The sequence below is a fragment of the Hippichthys cyanospilos genome, chromosome 12 (genome assembly GCF_059441005.1).
Source record: "Hippichthys cyanospilos isolate Australia breed blue-spotted pipefish chromosome 12, RoL_Hcya_1.0, whole genome shotgun sequence".
Classification (NCBI taxonomy): Eukaryota; Metazoa; Chordata; class Actinopteri; order Syngnathiformes; family Syngnathidae; genus Hippichthys; species Hippichthys cyanospilos.
The window spans coordinates 2,623,177-2,651,129 of NC_142380.1; the positions used below are offsets into that span (position 1 = coordinate 2,623,177).

The 27,953-nt window shown below is 42.4% G+C and overlaps 1 protein-coding gene across 5 annotated transcripts in view; it reads right to left on the reverse strand.

The window, feature by feature from the left end:
- Positions 1-27,953, reverse strand: part of znf521 (zinc finger protein 521) — a 123,964-nt gene that overhangs the window by 59,389 nt on the left and 36,622 nt on the right. For 2 of the 5 annotated variants that reach the window (XM_088430038.1, XM_088430037.1), the window contains 3 exons: positions 1,794-5,290; positions 1,631-1,715; positions 1,284-1,316 (listed from right to left, as the gene is read on the reverse strand). In XM_088430038.1, coding sequence (XP_088286164.1) covers positions 1,284-1,316; positions 1,631-1,715; positions 1,794-5,290 — 3,615 coding nt within the window. The remainder of the gene's footprint in view (positions 1-1,283; positions 1,317-1,630; positions 1,716-1,793; positions 5,291-27,953) is intronic. The other 3 variants (XM_088430039.1, XM_088430041.1, XM_088430040.1) reach the window with 3 other exon arrangements.

Consider the following 27,953-nt stretch of genomic DNA (forward strand, 5'->3'; position numbering starts at 1 on the left):
AAAAAAACGCTGTGTTTCAATTGTCTCGTCTTTACAAACGCTTCTGCCTGAATGCAGATGACAAACAAAGGCCACCGAAGATTTTGGGGCAAACGCGGATGTTGGGCTGCGCGGATAATCCAATCGATACCGTATTTTTCCGGATATAAGCCGCGCCCGCGTACAAGCCGCGCCAGCATAAAATGAGCAAAAAAAAAAATCTATTGTTACGAATAAGCTCCACGGGAGTATAAGCCGCAGGTCACATATTTTATTTTATTTTATTTTATTTTATTTTATTTTATTTTATTTTATTTCATACAGAAAGACAGTATTTGGAAGCTTTTTTTTCCACTTTTTTTCAACGGCCTGCTTACAATAACGTCCTATCTTCAACAGTATAAATATGCCTGCGTGTTTATCACCAATGTATTTATAGATAACAGATTGATGGATGGATATTTTCAAAATAACACCGACAAAATAATGCAGTGAAATAGCAAACTCAAAATCAATTCTTATATAGCGTCTTCTTCTTTGTTTAATTGAATGATTATTTTAGTGAACGTATAAACACATTGCACATAATTCATATATATATATATATATATATATATATATATATATATATATATATATATATATATATATATATATATATATATATATATATATATATATATATTCATACATACAGTATATACAATCATATATATCAAATTTACATGTCACAAACACGTGTACGAGACTATTAGCTACGGGTCTCAAATCATGAGAAGAAAGTTGTGGCTTGTAGCCTGAAAAATACGGTAATTATTTTGAGAACAGATTAAGACTTGTGTGAAAATAAAGGAGTAGAAAAAAATGTGCAACAAAATGTGGCAAAACTTTCAATTGGAAGAACTTCAACTAGGCAACATTCAAATCGCTGTAGCATTATCAATATTTCAGCTACTCCCATTTGAAAGGAAATTCAGTATAGAATTAAAAAAAACATCTCAATTATTTTCAGACACAATTCTAATTTTCTGAAAGGCACCGCCCGTATGTTTGTGTGTTTTTGATGTTTGGCGACCAGGTAAAGGTTTGAAGATGCATGAAAAAAAATATGAGAATACAGATTCAGACTGTCAAGATATTTTCTTGCCACTTTGAATCAATATTTGAAACATTTCAGCAGTCTCCACGAGCATGCCCACAACATTTTCGATCATTCGCATGCATGGGGAAATTACGATGACTTGCTTATGTTTATGGATGCACAACACTTGGGGAATGAAGTTAAAATATGAAAGTAATTCCACCTAGTTTGTGATCTGATCCAGAAACTTGTGAGCCTAAATGAGACAGGGTCAAATATTTTATTAGATTTTCACACTGTGTGGTTCATGCTCAAAAATGATTAAATGTTCTAATTTGAATAATTAAATGGATGACGGTGGCGCTCTCGAGTCTGATAACACCAATAATTTCTTACTAATGTTAACGATTAGGATTTTTCGGCCTATAAAAAAAATCTATTATTGGTGGGGCCCTATCCATAAATGTTTATTCTTATATAAGTACCTTCGAAACTTAGAAAGTCAATATATTCAAAAAGCAGATAGGACACACATACTCACACACATACAAATAAAAAATAATGTCCTACCAAGCATATGGTTTGCCACGTGGACTTGAATGTCCCATTCGCTGTAGAATACCATCTGACATTTGATGCACTGGTACGTCTTCTTCTGTAAAATAGGACCAAGATGAATAAAATGAACGTAAATATACGGTACGAAGCGGTCGTAGAAAATCGGCCGGAATACCTCCTCGGTTTGCGACGGACTCGATCTGGGCATGGGGGACATCTGGGGTGTCTTCAGCTGTCCGCCGCCGCTTTCCCCCGCGTGCACCGTCTGCACGTGGTTATGAAGTTCCGCCTCGGATTCAAACTTCACGTTGCAGGTCGAGCACCGCGTCTTCGCGGCCGCCGTCGAGGATGTGGACGAGGACGAGGAGGAGACGGCTTTGCCTTTCCCCTCGCCTGGGCTAAGGCTCTCTCCCTGGATCCATTGAGCCGCGTTGGGCGCCGGCGTGGTGGCGCCCCCCTGCTGCGGCTGTTGTCTGCCTCCGTTCATCGTCGGGCTGGAGCTCTTGGAACCGGCGTTGGCCACGCAGGAGGCGCAAAGTCCATAAGGCAGACCGTTGATGTCCAGCTTAACCAGGTCCTGCTTTGAACGGAAATCTTTCAAGCAAGAGGCGCACTTGAAGGGTTTTTGGGCTTGATGGAGCTGCTGGTTATGAGAGATGGCACCGCCGCGCCCAATGGATTGGTTTGCAGACATGGTCCCCGTTTTTTGCATGTGGAAGGTCCCGTGGATCTTGAGCTCCAGTGTGGAGGTGACCGTCTGCATGCAGACCACGCACCGGAAACCCGTGAGGGAGTTTCTCAGGTCGGGGTGCATCTGACAGTGCTCCAGGAAGTCCTCCTCGCTATGCAAAGGCATCTTACAAATGCGGCAGCTGCCGGTATCCAGGCTTTTGCTGTGGGTGACCTTGTGTTCCGTCAGGGTGAGCAAAGAAGGGAAACGCTCTCCGCAGATGGGACACATGTAGTGCTTGACGGGCCCAAGGTGGGTCTGCATATGTTCCCTTAGACCGGCCTCGGAGAAAAACGTGCGAGAGCATACGTTGCACTTGTGGTTTCCTTTGATCATCTCGGCTTTCCTTTTCATCATGGCGCTCTCACCGGGGCGAATGTTGTGATCCCTCAGCTGGTGGTTGGTGAGAAGCGACTCCATTGTGTACGAGGCCCCGCAGATGTCACAACTGTACATGGGCTCTGCCGTCTCCACCTCCTCCTCGCTTCCGTCGTGGCTGTTCTGGGACTCCACCGCGGATCCTCCCGTGGTCCCCGTGCCGTGACTGTTGGTTAGGAGACCTTGCAACTCCGCCTCCTCTTTTGGATGACCGTCCGGCCCGCCGGCAGCGGATCCGTTCGCGCCACAGTTCTGCGACTTCCCCTCAAACACGCAATGTTTTTCCCTCAGATGCTTCTCCAGCAGCACAATGGCATGGAAGGCCTTGCTGCAGAAGCGGCAGTTGTACTTCTTGCTGTGGGTGGTGATGTGACACTGCAGCTCTACCTCCGTCCCGAACGACTCCCCGCAGAAGATGCAGCGATGGGCTCGGCCGTGGTTTTCCAGGTGGCTGTGTTTGACATGTAACTGCAGATCCGTCTCGTGCCTGAAGTCCCAGTTGCAGGAAGTGCAGCGGTAGACTTTCTTCTCGTTGCTGTGCTTCACAGCTAAATGGAGCTGCGTGGACACCTTTGAGTCAAACACCTCCTGACACAGCGTGCAACGAAAGAACACAAAAGTGTGCATGTCCAGCAGGTGCTTTTGCAGGTCGTCCACGGACGTGAACTGCTTGTCGCAACTCTCGCAGATGTAATACGTGGATGTTATCGTGAAGTGAATGGTGACGTGCTTCAGGAGGGACTCCTGGTTGGGGAACTCTTTGTTGCACTGCGGGCAAGTGAGTTGAGGCTGCAGACCATCTAGGTGAGTCTTCAGGTGAGTCTGGAAAAGATCTAAGTTGGTATACTTGGCCCCGCATTGGTTGCAAATGAATTCGCTGGAGGTTCGAGCGGCGGAGCCGCCTTGCTTGAGTATTGACGCCTGTTCGACAGTTATCGGGGAGGAGGGGCTGAGAGCGTGCATGGACTTTTTTCCGTTATTGATGTAGTTAAGTGCAAGGGGAATGTTCTTGTGATTCTCCTTGATGTGCTTGTTGAGCTTCAGAACACTGTTGAATATGGGCGAATTTGTGCAGTATGAGCAGGAGTACACCTCGACGATGGGTTCCTTGGGGGTGACGGCCAGAGGAGAGTCGAAACGCAGGCTGCCTCCGTCACAGTGAGTCTGACGAACATGCTCTTCCAAGGTGGTCTCTGTCAAAAAACCCATGAAGCACTGCGGGCAGAAGAAGGCATTGCTCTCCTTGGCCACGGGACTTGGGAAGCCATGGGAACAGCGGATATGCTCCTGAAGGGCGTTGAGATCACTAAGTATCTCGGGGCAAAAGTTGCACTGGAGGAGCGAGTCGGACAAGCCGGCGAGCAGGGCCGCGTGGCCTTCGGCATTGTGGACCTGCTTCAGATGTTCGTTAAGGTTTAATAACGAGGGCAGGACCTCCAAGCAGAACTGGCAGGTGTGAGCCTGCTCGGGCTTATCAAGATGCATGGTCCGGAGGTGAATCTGAAGCACGGCCAGACTGGAGAACACTTGCTTGTTGCAGTACATGCAACTGTAAGAAACCTTTGGCTGTTTGGCGGCTCGCCCCCCGACGTCCGACGCATTGTGAGCGGCCCTCTTCCTCCTGCCCCGAGTCTTGGGCACCGGCGGCGCGGTCTCCACCATCGTCGAGCTGTCCACGGAGAGGTTGGAGTCAGGGGTGGTGCTGGAGACAGAGGTGTAGCCCACGGTCAGCAAAGACGGGCTGTTACTGTGGTTACTGGACTCTGGGAGCTGGTGGATGTCCATGTGAGCGTAGAGGTCCTCCACGGACAAAAAGTGCTCGGAGCAGATAGCGCACGAGTGGCTCTTCCGGTCCCGGCTGTGGGCCTGGTCGATGTGGGTCAGCAGGGCGCCCTCGTCGCCGAAGGGTTCGTGGCAATAGATGCACTGAAGGGTGGCGCACAGTCCGCCGTCCTCCGACGGCGAGCACTCGGGGTGGCACTCGGCGATGTGCCTTTGAAGGTCTTCGGGGACGTCGAAACCTTCCTCGCAACGGCCGCACTTGCGCGTCTCTTTCAGCTTCCAGTCGTCAACCCTGGATAGGCTGGAGGCGCCGCCCTCCTTGCCTCTTTCGTGCACTTGCATGTGGCCGTGCAGCGAGCTGGAGGAGAGGAAGCCTCGGCGGCACACCGGGCACTTGTGTGGTTTGTTGGAGGCGTGGGTTTTCATGTGGATTTTCAGGTGGTCGCTCCGGGAGAAGGCCGAGTCGCATTCGCCGCAGTGGTACTTCTTGTCGCCCGTGTGCAGCTTGACGTGGCGGTCGCGGCTGCGCTTGTGCTTGAACAGACGGCTGCAGAAGGTGCAGCTGAACGGGAGCTTGTCGCCGTGGCTCTGCTCGTGACGTTTGAGGAAGCTCAGGCGGCTGAAAGACTTGCTGCAGAATTGGCACGGGTACGGCAAGCCCGGTCCCCCTTCGTCCTCTCCGAAATCATAGTCCTCGCAGTGTCCCGGAGACGTCTGATCCTTACTGGAGGGAGAAGACGCCGGCCAAGAACATGATGGGTCGTCCTCGATGTCCGCGCCGTCTGGAAGGGAAAAAGGAACAGTCGGTAAGGCTGTTCTGGGGAAAAATATACATGCGAAGATCTTAGATGTACACTGAAACGGTGGCTCTCGTCTGGGGGTTCCGGAACCCCTGGAGGTACGTGAAGGTACTTAAGATTTAGGTATCAGCGAATCTTATTAATACGTTTCAAATCGGTGACAGGAACCGTGCATTATTCTTTTCGAATTAAGAGCAACAGCATTGCAATATAATGAAACTCATGGTGCTAAATTGTCTTGTAGTGACTCTTGCGAATAATATTTATATCCATGATCGTCATTCGTGACACAAATTTCCGGCAAAGGAGCCAGAAATAAAGCAGTTGATGGCACATGATCTATCTTTTTTTTTCAGCTTGAAATTCATCCATCCAAAAGTCAAAACGTTTTCATTTTAATGTTATATTTGGTTCAGTAATTTGAGTTTAAACATTCTTTTGAAAACATTGATTCGAACAACAAATCCTTTCCGTAAATATTCCACAGATTTACACCTTTAACATTTGTTAGTCCTCGTTTTGTGCTTTTTGACAACACTGGTCCTCCTCATGTCATAAAAACAATCTCTATTTTCAAACAGCTTCAGGATACTTGAGCACAGAGCATTATTATATACATTATTTGTGGAGTATAGAACTCTGCTAGATCATGAAATTTCCAAGTATTTAAATGAATAAATAATTGTTTTGTTGTTTCTATATATTTAGCTTGACTAAAAATTCTTATTGCTCTCTTATAGCTCCAAAATAGGCATTTGTTACATACACTTTGCACCATAAAATCCCATATGTCATATATGGGAGTAATAGCAAGCTATAAATTATATGTCGCAAATTTATTCAACAAATGTTCTGGAGATGCTGAAAAAAAAAATACGCCTGGAGATACCACTACAAATGTAGTTCCATATTTTAATAAATCAGACATGAATGGCACAGCGCTTTGTTTTAAGTCTTAAGGGGACGGCTGAACGCTTATTTCACGTCACTGAAAATAGTTTGAGAAGCACGGTAGCAAAATTGCAAGCGCGGTGTGAATGATTTCGTCCCTTAAATAACAAACCCATGACTTTCCGTAGATGTTATCCACAAAGTTACACTAAAACACATAATATAAAGTATAATTAGAGATGATAATAAGAAGAAATACTTTTACCACAATTAACCTTGTATGTGGCCATGTAATGGCTTTGCCCACTGTGACTCATAACACAATCTCTCTGACATTTAAAGCCAAAGCAAGACAGTGGGTGTACTTGAGGATGTAAGCTTGGCATGAGGTAAATTAGAACATTTCTAATGTCTCTGAAAAGCTACAAGACTATAAAAAAAATAGGGGGGAAAAAACAAGAGTACTAACTTTAAAGCAAGACGGAACACAAGAAAAATTCCACTCTGATGGGGGTGTGAAAAGATTAAATGCGCAATTTCTACCACAGCCATACATAGCCTTTAGGAAGCCTCCGCCGCAAGACAAATGATTTTCATGAAAAGTTGAGCCTTCGGAACATCCGTCAATATATATCCGATTATAGAACGAACATTATTATCATATTTATCAGCATGCAAAGCTGCCAGGCAAGTTATAATGGGTGAAAAAGTGCATTGCACAGAGGAGGCCTACGAGGGACACGACACATGTGAGCGTCTATTGTCTAATGGCGTATCAAAAAATACCATTTCGGGGTACGTTTTGCTCGTACACTCAATTTCGGGATTAATCAAGAAGAAGATATGCTATTTGCAAAGAAAATTATGCTGTTTTTCACGGGCTAAACCTATGCAAAAATCCCAAAATGTGCACACAAATCAGACCAGGCAAATAAAGTAAAACATTTTTAGAAGGTTGTTCAGGATTTTGAGGGCCGTCTAAGGCAACTCACAGCTCCGTTTTATTATTAGTTTCATTGATTAAATAACAACCTGTTGTTTGTTCATTATTCGGAGGAAATATGTTTTTTTTTTTTGCTTTCAGTATTTATAATTGTTCTTTAATGAAGTAAAACTAGATTTTTATTTTATCTGAATGCACTACTATTCAATATAATTATGTTTTAAATCGAAGTAACAATTCAAATAACTGCCTTAGTTAAAGTATGCAAATGGGGATTATAAAGCATGTAAACAGAGATATAAACCTATAGATGGTCAATATATTTAGCATTTTCACTCGTTTCAAGGCCGAGACAATATTGTATGAAAGATTGACTTTCATTCTTCAGTTCAGCTGTGCAATACGTGCGTAAACACTGCCATGCAATGGTCACAGTTATCACTACAGTGCTCAATTGGCTTATATTAGGTAAGCATTAGTCAAGGGTGTCAGCTACCCTCTATAAAAAAAAACATATGGACAAGTATTGCATTTATTATTGTCATTACTATTTTAAAAGACGAGAATTCTCGCCCATGTCATCGAAAGAGTTAACCCGAATGCTAACTACGTACATGTAAAAACAGTCATGGTTGCTCGTAACGTTACTCGGGCTGGCGAAAACGACTTTGCGGAGATACAGCGCCATCCGTTGCTTGGGCATTTACGCGTAAGAGAAAATGACTCCTTTAAAATCCCTGCGTGCGTAGCCTCACTTTTCAAGGGCAAGCAGGTGCAGAGAATCTCAGGGGACACCGACAATATCGCTCCCGCGCGCGTTCCAAATACTTGACGCTCTCCTGATACGCAAAAGTGCTGACGTCCCGTCTCTGTTGCATTGTACAGTAACGCGAGTGGAAAACACCACTTCCACAAGTTCAAAAGGTTGCAGGCCACTTCTTCCTGCCGTCCAATTTCCAAGCGCTCTCCACTTCCCTACCTAAATAAAACCGCGCAATCCCAACCCCTTCAGAAAAAGCCATGTCAAAAGGCCAAAACTTAGAAACGGGAAAACGAGAGGAAACTGCGAAGATTTATGAAGACTCTTCTCGGGGTTGAGCTGACAAATCCAAGTGTCTCCTTCTTTTCCCCTCGCTGTTGTTTTTACAACCGCCCTTCATCAGGATATCATGCCCTCTCGGAATACTCGCCCCCCCCATCGGGGCCTATCTTCAGGAAACAGATGCGGTCGGAGGAGGCCGTTCCCTCATCCCCGCCCCCGGCGTAAACTGCTGCGAGCGCGGCGTGGAGAGCCCACCTCCGCACTCGCCGATACCTTCCCCCGCTGGCGAGGCGCCCACTCCGCGCATCCCTCTCAAGGTGCGAGCCTGGCTCGGTTTGGCGGGGGGGAGGCTGACTCAGTGCGGGGGCCTCCTCCGCAGAGGGGGCGGTTCTGCCCTCTCGCTCTCCGCCGCGTGAAGAACGACCCCGGCCCATGCCTTACAGTCAAACGCATCGGCGTTAAGACAACGCTATAAAACAAACAAACAAATGTGCCCGTACGCGAGGTTAAATGAAACCCGACGCTCCTAAATGAGGATGCGTTTGCCTTGGGACACCGTCAAGCCGTCGCTCTATTGTTTGCTTATTTGCTTGATGTCAATTATTTATTTAGCGCCATTACTCCAAGGACGCATAAACATCAATTTCAAAGAAGGGATTTTGTCTTCGACAAAGAGAATGAATGATGGCGTCGGGATAATAGACCGTCAAGTAATATTCTGGCGTATCAGAACAAGACGACGGGACGATCGCCACGCAGATTCAATCGAAGCGTTCGGAGGAAAATAAGAATGCTTCTGAAATCAGACGACGCGCGCTCATATAATTCAGACGCTGACGTGTGTTTTGCATAAACATTTTATAACATTTTATGAATAAAAACTCAGCAAAACCACATAAAAACAACGACTGATCAAAATCGGAATTCAACCAAAAATATCATCAGAAATGGAATACGTACTGCTAAGGTCGAATAAATTGAAAAGCCTCTGAGTCAGTACAAATAAGAACTTAAATTCATTTTTTCTTAACCCTTTCACAACTGATTTTTTTTTTTTATGAAAAAAAAACTGTTGGTATATATTACTTGTTTACAAGTCCAGCATCTTTGGAAAATGAGTTAAAAAATTCCCACTTTCATCGATTAGGTTACAGGCCCTGGGATTTTTTGATATTTTATAACAATAATAATGATAATAAACGTGCCAGGGAAGTGAAAATGATCACCAGTAATCAGTGTAATCTATAACACACCTATATATTATTATATTATGCTAAATGCCACTAGAACCTGTAGATAGGTGTGTAATGAACCGCTGGGACGCTATTTCATCTTACTGCTACCATTCCTATAGCCACCGCCATTTTTTTTTTTTTGAAAAGCTGTGGGACGCATTGAGGGAAAAGACCAAAATATTCATTAATATTCCTAAACTTGAACAATGGTTCGACCTGTTAAAATAAGGAATTAAAAATCAAATCTAACGTCTTCTTTCAGTTTTCATTATTGACAACGGAGAAAATAAATTGCCAAAATGTAATCAAAGCGCAAAGAAAAGAGGTCCGACCATAGAAGCTGCACTATATGATTTATTAACGATATAATATCCCCGGAGGCTGCGAGGTTCTGCTTCTGTAAAGAAATAGTGACTTAGTTCTTTGTTTTAGTGGCAGGACAATAAAAACAAGATTTTTCTTGTATTTTTTGTCCGCGCAGGTCCATTCTCTCGTTCTCACCCACACATGCACCGAAAACAGAGATAGAAGTCCAATGGCCAAAACAAGTATGAGAACAACCGTGCATGAAAGCGCAATCCTTCCTCGGGAGACCAGCAGAGGAAAGAGAGAGACCGACTTGTTTTTTTCCCCTTCTTCACCCTGACAAGAAATGCCCAGGCCTCAGCAGCAGCCTGAGTAAATAAAAGAACGGGCCTTACTTCCCAGTCTCTCGGGCCGGGGGCCCGTTGCACGCCGGCGCTCTCTGTGCTGCTGCCAAAGGGGATGCTGGGGCCTGAAAAACTACACCCTGCAGCTGAAGGGCTGTCTTTGTTGGACTGCCAAGGCCTTCCTGAGCATCCTTCAGCCAACAGCCTGTCACATCCTGGGAGGAAGACCTCCATCTTAAGGCCTGTCCCTCTTTGGGAGTTTTGTCCCTACCCCTCAACGCCTGCGCCGCCGCCTCCCGCTCGCTCCGGTAAATGTCTCCTATATGGAACGAAACAACCCCGGCTGCAGGGGGTGTAACATAGCTGGGGAGACGGGGTCTTAAGTCTTTACTTCCAGGATAGCAAACCCTCGCTGGAAAGGCGTTTAGTCTTTGGTGTGTTGGTAATGGTAATGGCGCGGTAATGTTAGCTAAATAAGTCGTCTAAGTACAAGTCATCATTGCACTATATGGCACAATATGTTTTCTGTAATTTATATTGTGTACCTGTAATGTGTATCTATTTGTCTGTATTTGGTACATGCAGCATCCACTTCAACCTGTGGGAGTGGAAGGGGGCTCCTCCCCCCTGTGGTCCCTTCTGAAGGTTTCTGATTTTCCCCAAATTGGCGTTTTTGAGTTTTTCCTTCCCCTTCTGGGAGCTTTGACAGGGGATGCTGTTGTGTACCTTACACCGAAAAGATGTCTGTATGACTTCTGTTTTTGAAGGAAGTCTCCACGTGACCTTTTTTCATCTGTGAAGACTTTTGAGACTTTGGTGATTCGGGGCGATACAAATAAAACTTGATTGATTGATTGATTGATATAAGGCCTCGTCTTCACCTGACCAGGGCTCTTTTAAGTTTTGTTCACTTACGAACATGCCGAGCCACTAGGCGGCAGTAGTGCTGCCAAATTCTGTCCAATCAGAAAGAACTTCCGTCTGAAGAAGTACAATTCGTAATTCAACCATTATTTGATTGAAAAACATGCGTATGAATTCAAAATGGCCTCCCATCTGTTATATTTCACAATTCCTCCATTTAACAGACAACTAAGAATTTTTTAAGCCTGTATTTTTTTTTTTTTGTGGCTCTTTTGTAAGATTTAATTACGACCCTGACTTTAATGGTGGTAATGAGAGAAGTAAAAGCAAAGTCCTTGAAGGTTAATGAAAATCATACGCGGTATTTTTTGTGTGAAATGTAAACCAACAAACAAAGCCACAAACCAATGGCTGAAGGCAAACACCTCTCACATCCGTCCTTTAGTTTCCTTCATGTATCTAGTAAATTTCATGCATGCAGGAGCACCGCATTAAAGGGAAAAAAAAAATCTCTTGTATTTACACAAGTAATAAGCATATTTTTTTTTTCTCTCGCACGCAGGTTCGGAGGTTTCCCGTAGCAGACTGAAGTGTTCTTTGTGCTCTGCTTCCTCTGTGTTCATTCATAGTAACCTTTCCCAGAGTAAATACTCCTGTTCAAATAAAGCCCTTAAATCTGGGAACAGGTCGGCTGCCATTTTTGGACTCCAAAACCCAGAGGATACGTTTTGATTTATGTCCGCTATTAATAAATTTGGGTCCTAACAAAATACATGGGCATATTTTTAAGAGAGCGTGACATTAATTCTCCTGATGAGACAGTCCCCCCTTTGGAATAGTTGGTCATTTTTTGGTTTTCATCGCCGCTGGACCACGATGATCAGATTTTGACAAATGTAACAAATGTAATGTCACAAAGTGGAGATTTATGGACGTTTTCGTAGTTGGGAATGTGAGTGTGAAGTGGTTATTTTTCAAGATGTATTTAGGACCAGGAGTAACTTAATTCCACATTTAATTTTCATTAACGCCTTCCAAGTCTAAAGCTTATCTTGGCGTGTACGCTTGTCATAAGAGATGTGATTTGATTGTTTTTGTTGGCACAAGTGGGACTGGGGACTGATTGAATAAACAAAACAAAAAAAAAAGTGACAACTTGTCTGATGTAACACCGTGACCTCACTTCATATTCACAGACGCCATCTTTTCTTTTTGTATTATTATTATTCCGGAAGAAGTAGCGAGAGTTTCCCCGCGAGACAGCCGCACGTGTCATCTCAGCACTTTTACCTTTCCTGATGCCCAAATAGCGGCGTGTTTCCGAACACGCTTGTCGTGACGCTGTCACTTAAGATCGAATATAGGATGCGGCAAAATGAATTTTCACATTATCTCCTTGCACCTTGAACCAGTTTTTTTGAAAGAATTTCTTTTTCAAAAACCATGTTTGGAGTCGCTACTAGCATTAGCAGCACGATTCGTACTTGCATTGTGAGTTTTGCGTTTGTAGATTCCAAATCTGGCACAGTAACTTATTACTGCAATAACCTTACCCATTTTTGTAACATAAACATTAGTTTGAGGGAGCTGTTTTCTTGTGTTTATTGTTGTTATGCTCTTGGCTAGCTGCCTAGCTATTAGTCGATCTAGTCCGTGAGTTAGCTTGCCAATTTGTTTGCTAGTTGACAGCGGGTGAAAATTAGTTCGTAAGCTAGATATTTGAATGCCACATTATGAAAATAATTTACTCGTGAGAGCAACTTTGATAGCATTAATTTCAGTAGGTATCCAACCGCTAATAAGGTAGCTTGTTGGCTAGCTAGTCAAGCCACTCTTTCACATTTGTTAAGCGATAAAAAAGTGCAGTATATAGCTATGTAGTTAGCTCTTGTTAGTCAGTAATTTACTACTACTAGTTTTTTTTTTTTCATATTGTGCTTTGTTGTGGGCAGAAATCAGTCAGGCAGTAAGTTAGTAGGTTCTATTTTATTTTGAAAGTTATGTGGAATGAATCATGAAAAGAAACATATGGTGATAAATTATTTGGCAATTATTTGTTGAAATAAGGTACACATTTGTAAATAATGTTGTTTTATGTACTGTAATTGATTGAAATGAAGAAATTAGTTTTTTCTGTGAATTTTTTGCACCTATTCCTTTTATTACTTTTTTTTTTTTTTTAACCACGCAAACGCAATATACCTTTACGCATAACTGGCAAATGTCAGGTCCCCCTCGGCGTCGCGAGAGATCAATCAATGCTTCGGGATGAAAGGGGAGGGGTTAGGATTGTGTGTGCATCTACTTGTGGGTATGAGCATTGCTCGAGGTCAAGGCGGGATGTCAACAGATGAAATTAGACTTCACTTCTCGCGGTTTCCTCAGTTCTTTTAGCCTAACATCACAAGCCTTAAAGTGCAGGACGCCACGGAGGGGCGTCAAGCGCCGCCTGGACTCTGAGGTCTGAGCATCCATTACGCCAGTAGCCTCATGGTCCTGCCTCTCAGCCACGGGGAAAGCGGCAAAGCGTCAACTACTTTGTCCACATTAGCAGCGTCCCCCAGCTCAGACAGGCACACTTGGTCACTGTCCCAGAAATCACACTGCCCCACTGGCACCCGGGGAAAGTTAGACAAATGGAAGGCCAGAGCTGAGGAAAAGTAGGGCGGCCGCTCATCATTTACCGTTTTTTTTTTTTTTTTTGTCGTTGGCCCATGTTAGTGAGACACCATGAAAAATGGATGACATGTTGCATGGTAGATATGCCCCTACCCAACAGATATGAATGGACATTAAAAAAAAAACAGTCCCGCATTTTCGCACCAAAAACAAAAAAGCTTCAATTTTCTCAAAAGCTGACAATGCGCCTTAAAATACGATGCACCTTATATATAAATGGCAAGTTTTCATTTTGAGTGAGACCAAAAAATAAAACGACTTATCTCCATGTAAATTCTTCCCATTTTTACTTCTGCATTTCAGATATAAAGATCTTTTTTTTACGATTAATATGTTCATAACTGCCTGTTTGAAATTGTGATATGATATATTTGCTCCTATTATAAAAGCAATTTATATGGCGCAAAAGTTTTTTTTAGTAAAATAAACTCAGAAACTGTTTTCAAATCAACCAAACAATATATTTTAAGGTTTCTGATTGCTGATGTTTAAAGGGATTGTAATTATAATTCTTTTAAACTCTTGAGTTGGTCAGTGAGTTTAGCCAGTTAGCTAGGTAGCAAACAAATCCATTGATCAGTCATTCAGCTAGCTGTTAGTTGTTTAATCGGGATTCAAGATTCAAGAGTTTTATTGTCATGTGCATAGTAATGCTACACAATTAAATCCTTATCCTGTTCATTCCACAATCGAGCAAATAATAAAGTAGGCAATAAAACAAAAAAACAGTAATAGAGCAATACGGGAAGTAGTCATGAACCGCTAAAAAATGAATAGATTTACATTCTGAGCATATTATGGATTAGAGTGGAAGAAATTGTATATGTATAGTGCAAAATATCACGCAGTGCAAAATATTATGTCTTCAAGCTGTCCTGCACTGTGCAGGATTTGTAAGGTGCGTGCGTGCATGCGGTAAAGTGACTGGTGATGCGGCAGATTAGCACGTTAGGGATTTGTTCAGAATCCGGATGACCTGCGGATAGAAGCCGTTCAGATGTTTAGCCAGGTCGCGAGCTACTTTGCCAGTAATTTCGCGGATTGAAGAACGCACGTGAAAACAACTCGATTTGCGGTGTTTTACGAGATGTTGCCGGTAGTGCCTGTCAGAGGGAAGGGTTTGAGGCATAAGCGCAAACAGGAAGAAGGCTGTCCTGCAGGCCTTGGCTTATCCAATGGCCACAGTGAGTCTCACAGGGGGAGAGGAGAGGATGACAATCTGTCCCACAGCATGGCCCCTCCATCGCCTGCCTCACTGCACTGGCTCTGAGGGAGGACAGGGCGGGCAGGACGTGTGTGTGTGGGTGTGTGTGTGTGTGTTGTTCCCTCATCACTGCGGCAGATCAGGTGCAAGATCCAGCAATCCATTCAATGCACTTCTTCTAATGTATGCTCACCGTGTGCACTGTGCACTTTTATTCCCTCTCTTTTTACTTATTCAGGTGAATATGACTTATGTATCAGCTTTGAGGAAAATATTTGTGTGTCGAAAAATACTGACACTGTACAACTACTTCATTAGAAAGTTTCAAGAAACACGAGAACAGTCTCCCAGGTCTCCTATATTGTTTTTAACCCAATTACAGCAAACTTGGATATGAATCGACCAACAGTGCTAGCAAGCTAGCTGAACTTTGCTAAATTTATATATATATATATATATATATATATATATATATATATATATATATATATATATATATATATATATATATATATATATATATATATATATATATATATATATATATATATATATATATATATATATATATATATATATATATATATATATATATAGGGGAGGGGGGGGTACTTTTGCTTCTCCACACAGACAGAAAATGTCTACCCTTTGCTTTTTGACCTGTGACTTCAGTTTTTTTTCCCTGATTAATACACAGAGGTTCTATTTGATATCTCCTCAAAGGCGCCCATGCTTGTCAGTGGTAGAACAACAGGAGACAGCCCGGGAGGGAGACGAAAACACAGAGAGCGGAGCGGGAGGGGAAGAAAAAACAACCACATATGAAAAAAAAAAACAGGCATCTACTCAAGCAAGACCATGTATTTTCATGCATCCCTGTCTTAAATGTCAAGATTTCTTAACCCTCAGTGACTGCGGGGCTGACACCTCTGCAAGGTCCAGGAGAAGCCGCATTTATTAATAATTAGCTCTCGACAGACATTTTGCTTCACTTCTGTCCTTTTTCCTGCGAGAATCAAATTTCGCAAGTTCTTTTCCAGTCATTCTACTCGGAATTTTTTGGTTGGCCCGCATCCCGGCGGCAGGCCAATGAACGAGCCATTCCGACGTCGCATCGGCCTCGCCGCTCCCTCCTCTCCTTAATCATGCCTCTAATACCCTCCAGATGAATAAACAGCTTCATCCCTCCTCTCTGCGCGAGCCAGAAGGCTCCTCTCTGCACTTTTGAATCCGACTTCCAAGCGGCAGCAGCAAGCAGAAGAAGACGGGGCGCGGGTAAAAAGACGACAGATGGAAGGGTGGATCAATGTGGCGAACGCGTCAAAGTAACAAAAGCCACGGCGAGATTTCCCGCTTTTTCCAATAATTCTTCTGATCTCTCTCTCGAAACAATTACCACTGTGATGATTCTCCTTGTTTTTGAGTGGACTCCTAAGGACATGCTGGTGTGTGTATGTGTGTTTTTTTTTTTTTTGCGCAACCTTGTTGCCCCACACTGCGTCCACAGACTGCACAGGAAGGGGGAAGGGGCTGGGAGATTGGCGGGTGGTTGGGAGGGAGGCGGATGCTCCCCGGAGAACCGAACGGGCCCTGAACCAGCACTTCCCTGGGCCCACTTAAGCGTGCCAGAAGACTCCCGACATGTGTGGACAGTATGCGAGCGCAAATGGCTGACAGATTTCAGGGTTTGCTTTGTTTCCACCGGCACCTTTTCGATTGTATCCAGGCTGTATCGTAATGCTAATAAGCGCTACGCAAATACATGTGCACGCTAGCCTGTTTTGTACAAGGGGCCGGAATACAAGCAGGCAAATGACTGCAGGGTAATTTTACTTATTTATCCATCGCTGCAAATGGATTCATTCCTGATTAGCTATTCAACAGCAGATTTTTGGTTGAATTCTGATTTTTTTTTCTTCCCGGGGTCACTACAGAAGAAGAAAAAATAAAAAGCAATCTTCTAGTTGTTTCTCCTCCTCCTAGATCCTTAAAGGAAGTTCCTAATTTGCAAGAAGGCAATCACTGCTAGGCTTTACTTACTTAGTAACGCATCACCACCACCTGGGACGCTATTTGTGTTTCCCTCCCAGGAGAGGAATTCGACGGGAACGCCAGCCAACACCAAATGAAAAAGCCACTTGGTGGCGGGAAGACCTCAGCCAAGGCCAAACGCTTCACTCTTAACTTGGATCACTACTATAGTAAAACTCCTCTACAATGAAACCTACATTTGCACGAAAATTCCTCAGTGTGAAAAAACCGCCATGCATTGAAGCGTTTCCCTTTCTTACTTCCCCCTACAAGGAAAAATCCCCCCGTTGCTTAATATGAAATGTTTTTTTCTGCATTAGCGTTGCAATGAAATTTACTACGGCGAAAACAAGCCTGCAGGAAAAGTCTAGCTTGGTTTATACTTTCCCATGCAGTCAGACAATATTCTCCCATACTATAGGTGGCAGTAAATTGACTCTAAAGCATACAAATAACACTACTCTACTACTACGATTTTGCGGTATTTGTATTTGTATCGCGGTGTTCCTTTTCAGACGAATCATAAAGGTGTTTTTACCGGTCAACTTCCATAAGCAATAGTTCGTCCGCCATGTTATCCGTTCGTAAAAAAATTCCAGGAGATACGCGGTGCGGAAAATCCGTTCCGCGTGGACTCTGCGATTTTGCAAATGTGGCAGATTTTCGGGTGGGCAGTTTACAATAGTACATTAGTACAATAGAATAGTATTACATCAGTAACTACTTAATTGTAGCGTTTAAAGGGATAGTCAACTCATCATTAATTTTACTTGAATTTAACCATGACTGGTCATTAGCAAAGCCTTGAGTAATGGTGATATCTGCAAGCAACAAGTTATTATTATTATTATTATTTTTAACTCATTCAGCCAGCTATTTTTACACCAACCTTTTACAGAAAAAAAGAAATAAATAAATTAACTCTAACCCATAACACCCAGCTCTAGGTCTTTCCTGAGCCCTTAGCAAGTGTTAGGTAATTTTTAGCGAACAGCATTTGACAAAATGGCCGCCCCCTGAGATGGATAAAAACATGTATTTGACAGCTTCATTCATATTCCACAAACACAATAATAATCCAAACACCGTGTTCAAACTGGTGTGGCTGCACAAATTAATATAAAGAAAACGTTCGGCTCGACGTCCGCTTGAGGAAACATCGGAACAATCGAACACTGGCGAAGCTTTAGGAAGCGCGATGGATTCATGATGGACTCCTTCCAGGGATCTTGATATAGGATAAAGACCGCCGCATGCATAACGCTCTCCCAATATCATCTATCACTGACAGCAACACCCATATCAGATAATTACTTTTTCTTAATCTGCCTGACGCAGACAAGATGTGCGATGCTAATATGGGGCTAATGTGTATTGGTTCTGTATGGTTATAATTGGAATATACATTGAGGAGGTAATAAAAGCGGCACCGGTGCTCAAGTTGCTATCTGAATTATCAGGAGAATATTACAACGAGGGTGACCTTTAATTAAATTTGCTGCGCAAATATGGTGATGAATCAGCAAGGGATAGTTGCAAGAGACGTCGTAAAGTCAACAGCGGGAAAGTCCAAAGTTCAGAGGTGAGCGGCCTGGTCCTGATTTGCATTTTGGGGTGACCAGGGTGATATCGGGTGATTATTCACGTCTAAAAATCGGGGACTTTGCATTATCGGTTCTCGGCTCAGTTATGGCAACTACAATGCAACAGACACACAAGCGATAAACTTGTTTTTTTTGTTGGTTCCTTCATAAAAAAAGCTCCAGCCTTCTTCCGCGGAGAAAAAAAAAGAGAAGCTGGTGTTATTGTAATGCGACGTGACAAAAAGGAAACATGACTTTCTAAATATGGAATTCTCTTGAGTTAGCAATCTGCCTTGGCCTTTCTACGGTGTAGTGAATGTTAAAATAAGATAATCGCAAATACATACAGTACTATGCAACAGCCACCGATGGTATTTATAGCTCAATTGTAAAATAGTAAATAGAAGAGATTCAGGATTCAACATTTGGAGATACATATTTTTTTTCCCCTGCAGAAATGTACACTTGTTTTTGATGGAGTTCAAGTGCATTTTAATTGAAGTTATATACTGGCTACTAATGAGACTAGAAAGCATCAGAAATAGCCGACTTTTATACAGGTTTTTTTTTAAGTATGTTTTGCTTTGAAAATATCCCCACGCTTTCTCAATGCCGGTAATTTGCGAGATTAAAACTAGGCAATAAATCGAATTCTGGATGACTTTGTCATTTTGAAAACCAGCTAAATCATGAAAATTTTGCACGAGTGATAGAATGCTTACAACAGAAATGCTCAACAGTTCATAATGTGAGTTATAAACAAGTTCTGAATCGCTAGCTATGACTAAGATGACGTCAAAACTGATTTAAAATGGCTATACGTTATGATTTTATGAACACCATGCACATTTTTTTTTTAAATCAAATCCTTAAATAATTTATTGTTGGGTATATCGCTTTGTTTAAATCAGATGAAAATCCCAATCACCCAGAAAAACAAAAATAGAGTTTTAATTTTTTATTATCCGGCCATTCATACATAATACTGCAGTATTATCTATGTACAGTATACTTGTTGATGATGTATTGAAACGTATTAGTTAAGTATTTGCTTGAAACAATAACAACATTAAGCCACTGTTAAATATTTAATTACATATACTGCCTCAAAATGGAATTTAGAAGAAACTAAAATGGGGCTATTGTATTTTGAGTATTACAGAAAAACTATACAGATATATATATATATATATATATATATATATATATATATATATATATATATATATATGTTTTTTTTCTGTGAGCACACATGTAAGTTTCATCAGCACTTTCTATTAGGATTGGCCACACATCAAATCGGCACTTCCCTCAGCCTCCGCCTCAGCTAACCTTTATCCTATAGGGTCTAATTAATGTTAGCCTTTTTGAAGGGAGCAACGCTGCCCTCTTGTAGCCCAAATCCCTCTGTTTCACTGCTGAGCCAGGCAGCCTTGTTTAGCCATGTCCATAGCTTCTAGTCCCTATTAAGACCAGCACTTGGAACAAGAAGAAAATTTAATTATTTACCAACAGACGAGAGGGGGAAGAGGATAAAGGCTTTGGTGGTGGGAGATCTTTTTTAAGTTTAAAAATATGAATTTGTCATCACCTTTTGAGAGGTTGGACCCACAAACCCCACTAACATTTGAGAAATGTGTTGCTGTTTACGCAAGGACAAGAATGTACTAAACTGTAAACACACTTATACGCGATGCCTAATTATACTGCTGGGCCGATAACGAGTCTGAAATTTGCGTATGCGGTGCAGGAAAACATCATATCAGGTTTTATATACCATCAGGTGTCAATCCTTTATGACATCATAAAGCTACCTAAAGTATCATAATAACTAGTCAAAAAAGTAACCAATAAAAAGAAATAAATACAAAAAATGCCAGAAGAAGACAAATCCATGACCATAGCAACTGACATCACAACACAGGTAATTGTTTAAACATGTTTAGAAATACTCAGCATCTGTTTCCTGCATGTACGTTTAGGTCATTGAAATCGCTTTCTTTTTTTTTTCCCCATACATCCAATGGCAGTCAAGTTTGCGTTATAGATTGACTTGCCAAGAATTTCAATGCTAGCTGCACAAAGGGTAACTCGGGGCAAACTGTATTCTATCTGCATCTCTGCACAATACAAGAAAACATGCAGAATACAAAAGGGAATACATTCGCGTGTGGGGGGGGGCGCAGACCAAACAATAAGCTCAACCGCATGTGACAGAGTTTGACTGTGTGCATTTGCACTGTGCGCGCGTACTCAAGTGGGAGACAAGTCGTGAGGGGGGGGGCGAGATGAAGACAAAATGCAGAGAGGGAGCGAGACGGGAGGGCAGCGGAGAAGAAGAAGAAGAAAAAAAACCATCAACAAAAGGCAGCAATCACATTTGCGCGCGTGCACATAACGAAAAGCCGGTACCGCCGACAAAAGGGAGCACACGGGGGTATTTGTCGAGCTGTCGGCAGCGGCGGAATCCTATGAAACTTTATTAAACTGGAGGCCCGTCAAGAGGAGTAAACTATACGACGGGGCGAGGAGGGAAGAGAGGGAGTATAGGGACTAAAGGAAGGAAGTTAAAATAGAAGGGAGAAAAATTCTTTTATTTCAGCCATGCATTAAGTCACCTCCCAACTGAGCTCTGCTCCCCTTCCTGATGTGGATAAAGCCCTCCCTCGGGGGAGCCGCTGGTAATTTCCAGAAACTCAGGTATTACAAAAGTCCGCTTGGGGACTTGCCACAATATATCTTCACAATTTCAGAAAAGAAAAAAAAAAAGTGGGGTGGGGGGTGGTAAAACCCCCTGGAGGGCCCCCACCAACCACTACCTCGGCTCAAATTTCTGAAGCGCAGACAACGTGCGTGTGTATGTGGATGGTGATCCCCATGGGATTGAGCAGCAGCAATAGAAAATCCACAGCATGGAGAAGAGAGAGAAAAAAAAACATTTCCTCTCTGGTCTGGCAGGAGTGCTTTTTCTCCTCCTCCCCTGGCTCCCACCAGAGGCTTTTTACAAAACATGTGTTGCTGACATGTTGACAGATTGCTCAGTGAAGTGTTAGGCGCGTGCACACGGCCGGCCATTTAGGAGGGGGGGGACACGGCTTCCTCGCCAACATCCTCTACCTGAGGCACCATGTTTTATACATCACGCGCACCGAGTCTCGCACCCACCCTCACGCAAAAGAAGAAAGGTGAAAGGGGGGGGGGCAGAATATAAAAGGTAGAGAGTCGCTTGCTATGTGAGGAAATCAGTCAAGGCAAAATACTAGGCACGTGAAGGTGATGTCAGCTGGTCATGAAAGTGAAACGGTTGGTTCAAGTTTAAAAAGAGGAGCCCATTGGAGTGTTCTAAGAGTCTTGGGGCAAATTGGACCCATTTCGACATGACCTAAAAGTCCTTTATTGACTTTTCTTTAAAGTGACACTGTGTAAGATTTAGAGCGTTTTTCAGTAAAAAGGAATAACTTCAATGATTATCAATTTCAAAAACCTGCATATAAATGTGTTCTTGTGTGTTTCAAATATAATCGTAGATCTGCTTATCGTGAAATGATATTACGTGGGGGGGTGGCACTCCTCCGGAGGTTGTTATGTCTGTTATATGGACGGATAATGGTAAATGCAGCACCTCCTGCTGTCCGTAGCTATAACAGACATGGTGACCTAAGTATTAAGTATTAAGTGGAGACTTTAGTACATTAATGACATTAATTTTTAAATACTTGAGTATTAAATTGATACTTAAGTACCTGGGATTTCATTTCTGGACTCTTAAAGAACGTGAAAGTATGTCCCTGGCATTGATTGATTTAAAAGGAGACATCAGGGAGCTGAAATTTCACACAGATGTCGACAGCGTTAAATGTTGAAGTTTGACAAGTCACCATGGGGGTGATATTTCAGCTCCCTTGTGTTTTCATCATCGTTTTTAATGAAAAACGGTCTAAATCTTACACAGTGTCACTTTAAAGAAAAGTCAATAAAGGACTTTAAGGTCATGTCGAAATGGGTCAAATTTGCCCCAAGACTCATAGAACACCCCAATCGGCTCTTCTTTTTAAACTTGAACCAATAGTTTCACTTTCATGACCAGCTGACATCACCTTCACATGTGTAGTCACTTTTATGGACTAAAGTATCGGTTTATTACGTAAGTATCTGGGATTTAATGTCCGAACTCTTAAAGAACCCGAAAATACATCCCTGGCATTGAAAGAGTTAAAAGGAGACACCGGGGAGCTGAAATTTCACACAGATGTTGACAATATCAAATGTTGAAGTGTGACTGGGTGAAATTTCAGCTCTATTGTGTCTTTTTTTAACAATTTCCCTTAGAGGATTGGACAGAATACCGCACAAGGGTTCAAAAAAATATAGAGTAGGCAGACTATTGATTAAAGACATAGACAACACAAAAATACGATTCCTTCCTTATCCTGTAAAAACGGATCTAGACGCAACAATGCGAAGACGCCAAACGCAGCTGTAGTTCATAGCTTGATATTGGCAACCATCATGAGAAACGCCTTTGCCCGGGTCAACCGGAAACCCGCGACGCGTGCGTGGAAATGAACGGTGTCGAAAAAGGCCAGCTCCCGCACCCAACTCCTATCAGGCTATATCGACAGCGCTCGTCCTAATCACCCCGCGGCTTCCAAAAGTGCTGCCGTGGCAACAGGATGGAAATGGGGATCATAATGTATTCATGGTGCCGGCGACCTAAGGGGCTGCGGCGCACGCTCTCCGGGGACCGCACTTTACCCGGAGCCAGACGTGTCTGGGCAAAATCACTCCGCGCGAGACGGCAGCGGAATACTGAGGAGCCGCGACAGGATGGAGGGAGGGAGGGAGGGAGGGAGGGAATGCGGAGGAGGAGACTGGCACGGAATAAAACAAAAGACGGAGACGCGGGCCCGGACGGTGAGTAAACAACGCCTTCCGAGGAGGCGGCGGCGGCGGCGCGAAAGGGGGCTGGAGCGTGGGATCGGAGGGCGAAAGCGTCTTGCTGAGGACGAGCGGCTCCACCTTGAGAAGCCGCTCGCTCAAGTGGCGGGGAAAATAAATGGCAGAGGAAATGGGAGGAGATGATCGGGGCCGCACAGGAGACGCGGCCCTTTGGCCGCCGGTGAGAACGGATAAACGGGAGGGGGCGGGAGATTGATGGCCGGGGAGATGGATGGTTCCGAGGGTCCGGTTAGCCAGCGGTGCGCGTCCTCGCTAAGGGGAGAAATCGAAGGCCTGGTCAGATGACTGCTTGGATGAGAGGCACTAACTGACCTTCTCCATCCTCATCAGGATATGCACAATTCCAATTACGGTTTGATAATCACGACATGAAATTCAAAATGGGTGTCAAGTTTAAGATATGGGACTTATTTTGCCGTTTTCAGCCCAAAAAAGTTTAATTATATTCATGTACAATCAACATCCGCTCCCAGAGCTCGTTTTTAGGGCAGTCGAAAGAGCCCTGAATGCCTTTAAATCAACAAACTAATAGCAGCTTATTCCGAGACATTTGTTTCTTGTGGCAATATTTTATAAAGTATGTTAGAAAATACTACAAACAAACAATTGCGTATGTTTGGACAAGACTTTTAATCATCTAATTTAATCTAATTTCATGCAACCTGTTGAGCAAGGCTCCTCCCACCTGCGGCCCCTTCTGAAGGTTTCTTATTTTCCCCAGATGGGGTTTTGGAGTTTTTCCTTCCCCTTCTGGGAGTTTTTTTTGTTTGTTCTGTATTTATGATGTTCTATATGACTTCTTTTTCACCTGTGAAGCCCTTTGAGCCTGCGTTGATTCCTGACTATACAAATAAACTCGACTTGGTAAATTTCCATTACAACCAGCGAAACAGAGCAGCACCGGACGAGCTTGGCCTGCTCACAAAATCGAATTTCTTCACCACTTGCAAAGTGCTGTATTCTGGGATAAAACAGCCAAGAAAGATGTCATTTTAGGCTGCATTTTTATGTCAAGGTCTTTTTTTTTTTCATTTTGAAGCGTTGCCTCAAGGTGATAATGCAAATGCACCTGAAGTCTTCCCAAAATGAGCGGATTCACCCGCAAACTCCTGTGCGCCGCACTAACTACCCTCCACACGTAGTTCACCCTCAGGCGCTGCACCTAGGGCCACAGACAACTCCCTAGTCCGTCCTTCCTCCTTTCCTTGTAGCTGACAGGGTCTTGGACTGCTAAGCTCCGACGCGGACGGCCATGTTTGTGACGGCGGCGCAATCAAGGTTGAGGAAAGCAGACGGCCAGGATTTCATGGACAGGAAGAAGGGGGAGAAAAAGAAGGATCCAGGGTGTCAAACTCATTTTTAAGGTTATGCGGAATACAAAAGGGAATACATTTCCCCGCAGTGTCACCGAGGCAAAGGTGTGTTATGTAATTTCACTTTAAAAAGTTGCTTAAGGATGAATCAGATTTGCCTGTTTTGTTCAACTTTTGTATTTTACAGGCAAATGTTCATATTAAAGGTTCAAAGGAAACTATCACAGAAGTCTTTGAAATAATTCATTTTGATTTGATGTTTTAATCGTTACCTGTTATGAGCTTCATAGAAAATAGTTGTTCAAAAACGCAATTATTGGCGAAAATATTGGTGATTAATTTGTTTAAAATTAATTTGTTTAAAATTAAACATCGTTTGATAAGAATAATATATGTATTCAGTTGGCATATTCCTTTTATTTTATATTTTGGCCTATTTGATCTTCATTCTCTGAGCTGTTAGGTTCTTATCTAATATTTGTTCCACCAAATCTTTTGTCTTACTCAAGTAAACTGTTTGGAAGATGACTAATTCATGTTAGTTGAGTCATTGAGTACAATTTCAGGCGAGTCTAGCCTTTTCTGGTTTTCCCAGGAAGATAACCTCTAGCCACCCCGAGGCATCCGCTAGATCAGCTTTTCGAACTAAGCCGTGCTCACAACTAATGACGCTAGAATATTTATTTATTTACTATTCATTTTTTATTATCTATTTTATTTATTCATTTATTATGTATTTGTTAATGTGTGTTATTTATATATTATCTATTTTTTATTATTTATTTTATTTATGTATTATCTATTTTTATTTTATTTATGTATTATCTTTTTCTTGTTATTTATTTTATGTATTTAGTTTACTTACTATGCTATATATTCATATTTTTAATTTTTAAATACTCAAAATTTCATACTTTATGAAACATTTATTTTGCTATTTATTATCTATTTTTTAATGTATTTTATTTATGTATTATCTCTTTTTTATTATTTTTTTTATTTATCTATATTTTCATTTATTTTATTTCCTTTCTATTTATGTTATGTTTTAATATTTTTTCATTTTCAAATATATTCAAAATATCATAAATACTGTATGAAACATTTATTTTGGTATTTATTTACTATGATTTATTTTATACTTTTGCTACAGGATTGAAAAATTTATATGTACTTGTATATTATATATATATATATATATATATATATATATATATGTACTTGTATATTAAGAATTTTTTTCCCACCTTTATTTAACCAGGAAGAAATCCGCTGGGATTTCCATCTGTTTTGCAAGGATGTTTTTCCGCGCATAATTCACATTGGATCTAAGAGACATTTTGGAGTGGTTTGTTCTTGGCACACAGAGAGCTCCGTTTGAAGATATGAAGGTTTTCTATTTGTATTACGCAGATGAATGTTAGCTACAGTACAACACCTGTCATTTTGGGAAGGGGAGCGCATGAGTTGATTGGTATGCAGGGTCGCCAGTCAAGGTGCGATCCACTCGAAACTTTGTCTAAGTTTGAACTCGCACCCCATTGCATGGTCTGCTTGCGTATGTTGCACGGCGACGCTGAGCACATCTCAATCCACTTCTACGGTGGAGATTAGTAATCATCCGGGGTCTTCATATTGATGGCCAGGCTCGGCTTGTTTGCATATTTACTGGCCTCAGAGCCCAGTCGCCTGAGGTGAGAAGCAAATTGCATTCCCGCTCACCCCCACGCCGCACACACACAACTCACTCGCACCCTTTCGATTTCTACCGCCCCTTCCGCCTCGTTTTTTTTTTTTTTTTTCCTCTTCCCTTCCTCCAAACTTGTTTCTCTTAACATGCTGATCAGTCATCTTGCAGCAAGCATCCTCGCCTGCCCCGGCTGCATCCGAGTAGCGATCTCATTTGGCTAACATCATCATGGTATAATCTGGTTGCAGCCAGCAATCAGTTTACTTTGGAATTAGGCGTTCCGTTGGCGGGTCCGCAGAGAGCCAAGGCTCGCAGGGTTTAAAGGATGCAAACGAAAGCGCGCGCTCCGGAATACAGACCTGCGCCTGATTGGGTGATAACAACCCACACGGGCGCCTTGCGAGAATAATGAACGGCCAATGGGAGGCCGGAATAATCGGGCAATTGGATTAAAATACAATCACGGCGCGGTTTTTGTTCTGTTGACTTTATTGGTGGGATACGTTCAACAAAGCATGGTGGTGCAATATGTCTTTACTCATAATATCCTAATATGGAGATCGTCACTTTGTTTACTTCAGTCCCACCTGTACTGCCTATCAGCATCTCTTGCAGGATTTGCTTGATTTGATTTTTATGTGCACGCATTGCATATCGAATGAGACTGATAAAATTATAGGTATGCGCCGTATTTTTTGGACTGTAAGCCGTACCGGGTTGTAAGCCGCAGGAGCAAAAATTGAACAGAAAATCTATTTTTGTCACGTAAAGGCTGCGCCGGACGATAAGCCGCAGGTTGTAACGGCAGTTGTTTACGCGTAAATATGGTACATTTATATATTTGTTTTAATTTAGTTTTATTTTACACACTCGGATTGTTGGAGTACTGCACTAACACAATAGTAACACACCTGATCGTAGAATGACCCCCTGTGATAAGTAAAACAGCTGTTCAAACCGAAAATCAAAACTTTGATAGCGTTTCCCTATGCTTAGCGGGATATTGCCTCCTGGTGACAAAAAAAAAAAATACAATAAGCCGCACTGGTCTTTAAACCACAGGATTCAAAGCGTGAGAAAAAAAGTAGTGGTCCAAAATTTACATTACATATAATACCAGGACAAGGGATTTCATTTGATTGTTACACAAATAACTAGTAAAATTGATTGACATCTTTTTGGGCATAATATCATTTTACATTTACAAGATTTCAGTTTAAATAGTCCCCTGTTGATGATCTGTAGGTATAATAGGCCACAAGGGACAATGCCTAAAAAAATTATGCAGCTAATCAGTTGCTTTTACAGTGAAATCACAATATAACAATTTAATATAAAGATTGAGCTCATGCCACGAGCAAGCAACATTTTAATAATCACATTCATTTTTTCTGTCAAGTTTGCCACTTTTTGACAGACAAGGTGATTATTAACGCCATGTGCTAGACAGATGCCGGAAAGTGCTAGACTGCTATCTACTTGAAGACTTTCTGAAAAACTGTGGCCAGCGTTTTCATATAGAAAGAAGACTTACTTATTGAGACTTACATTTTTCTGTTAC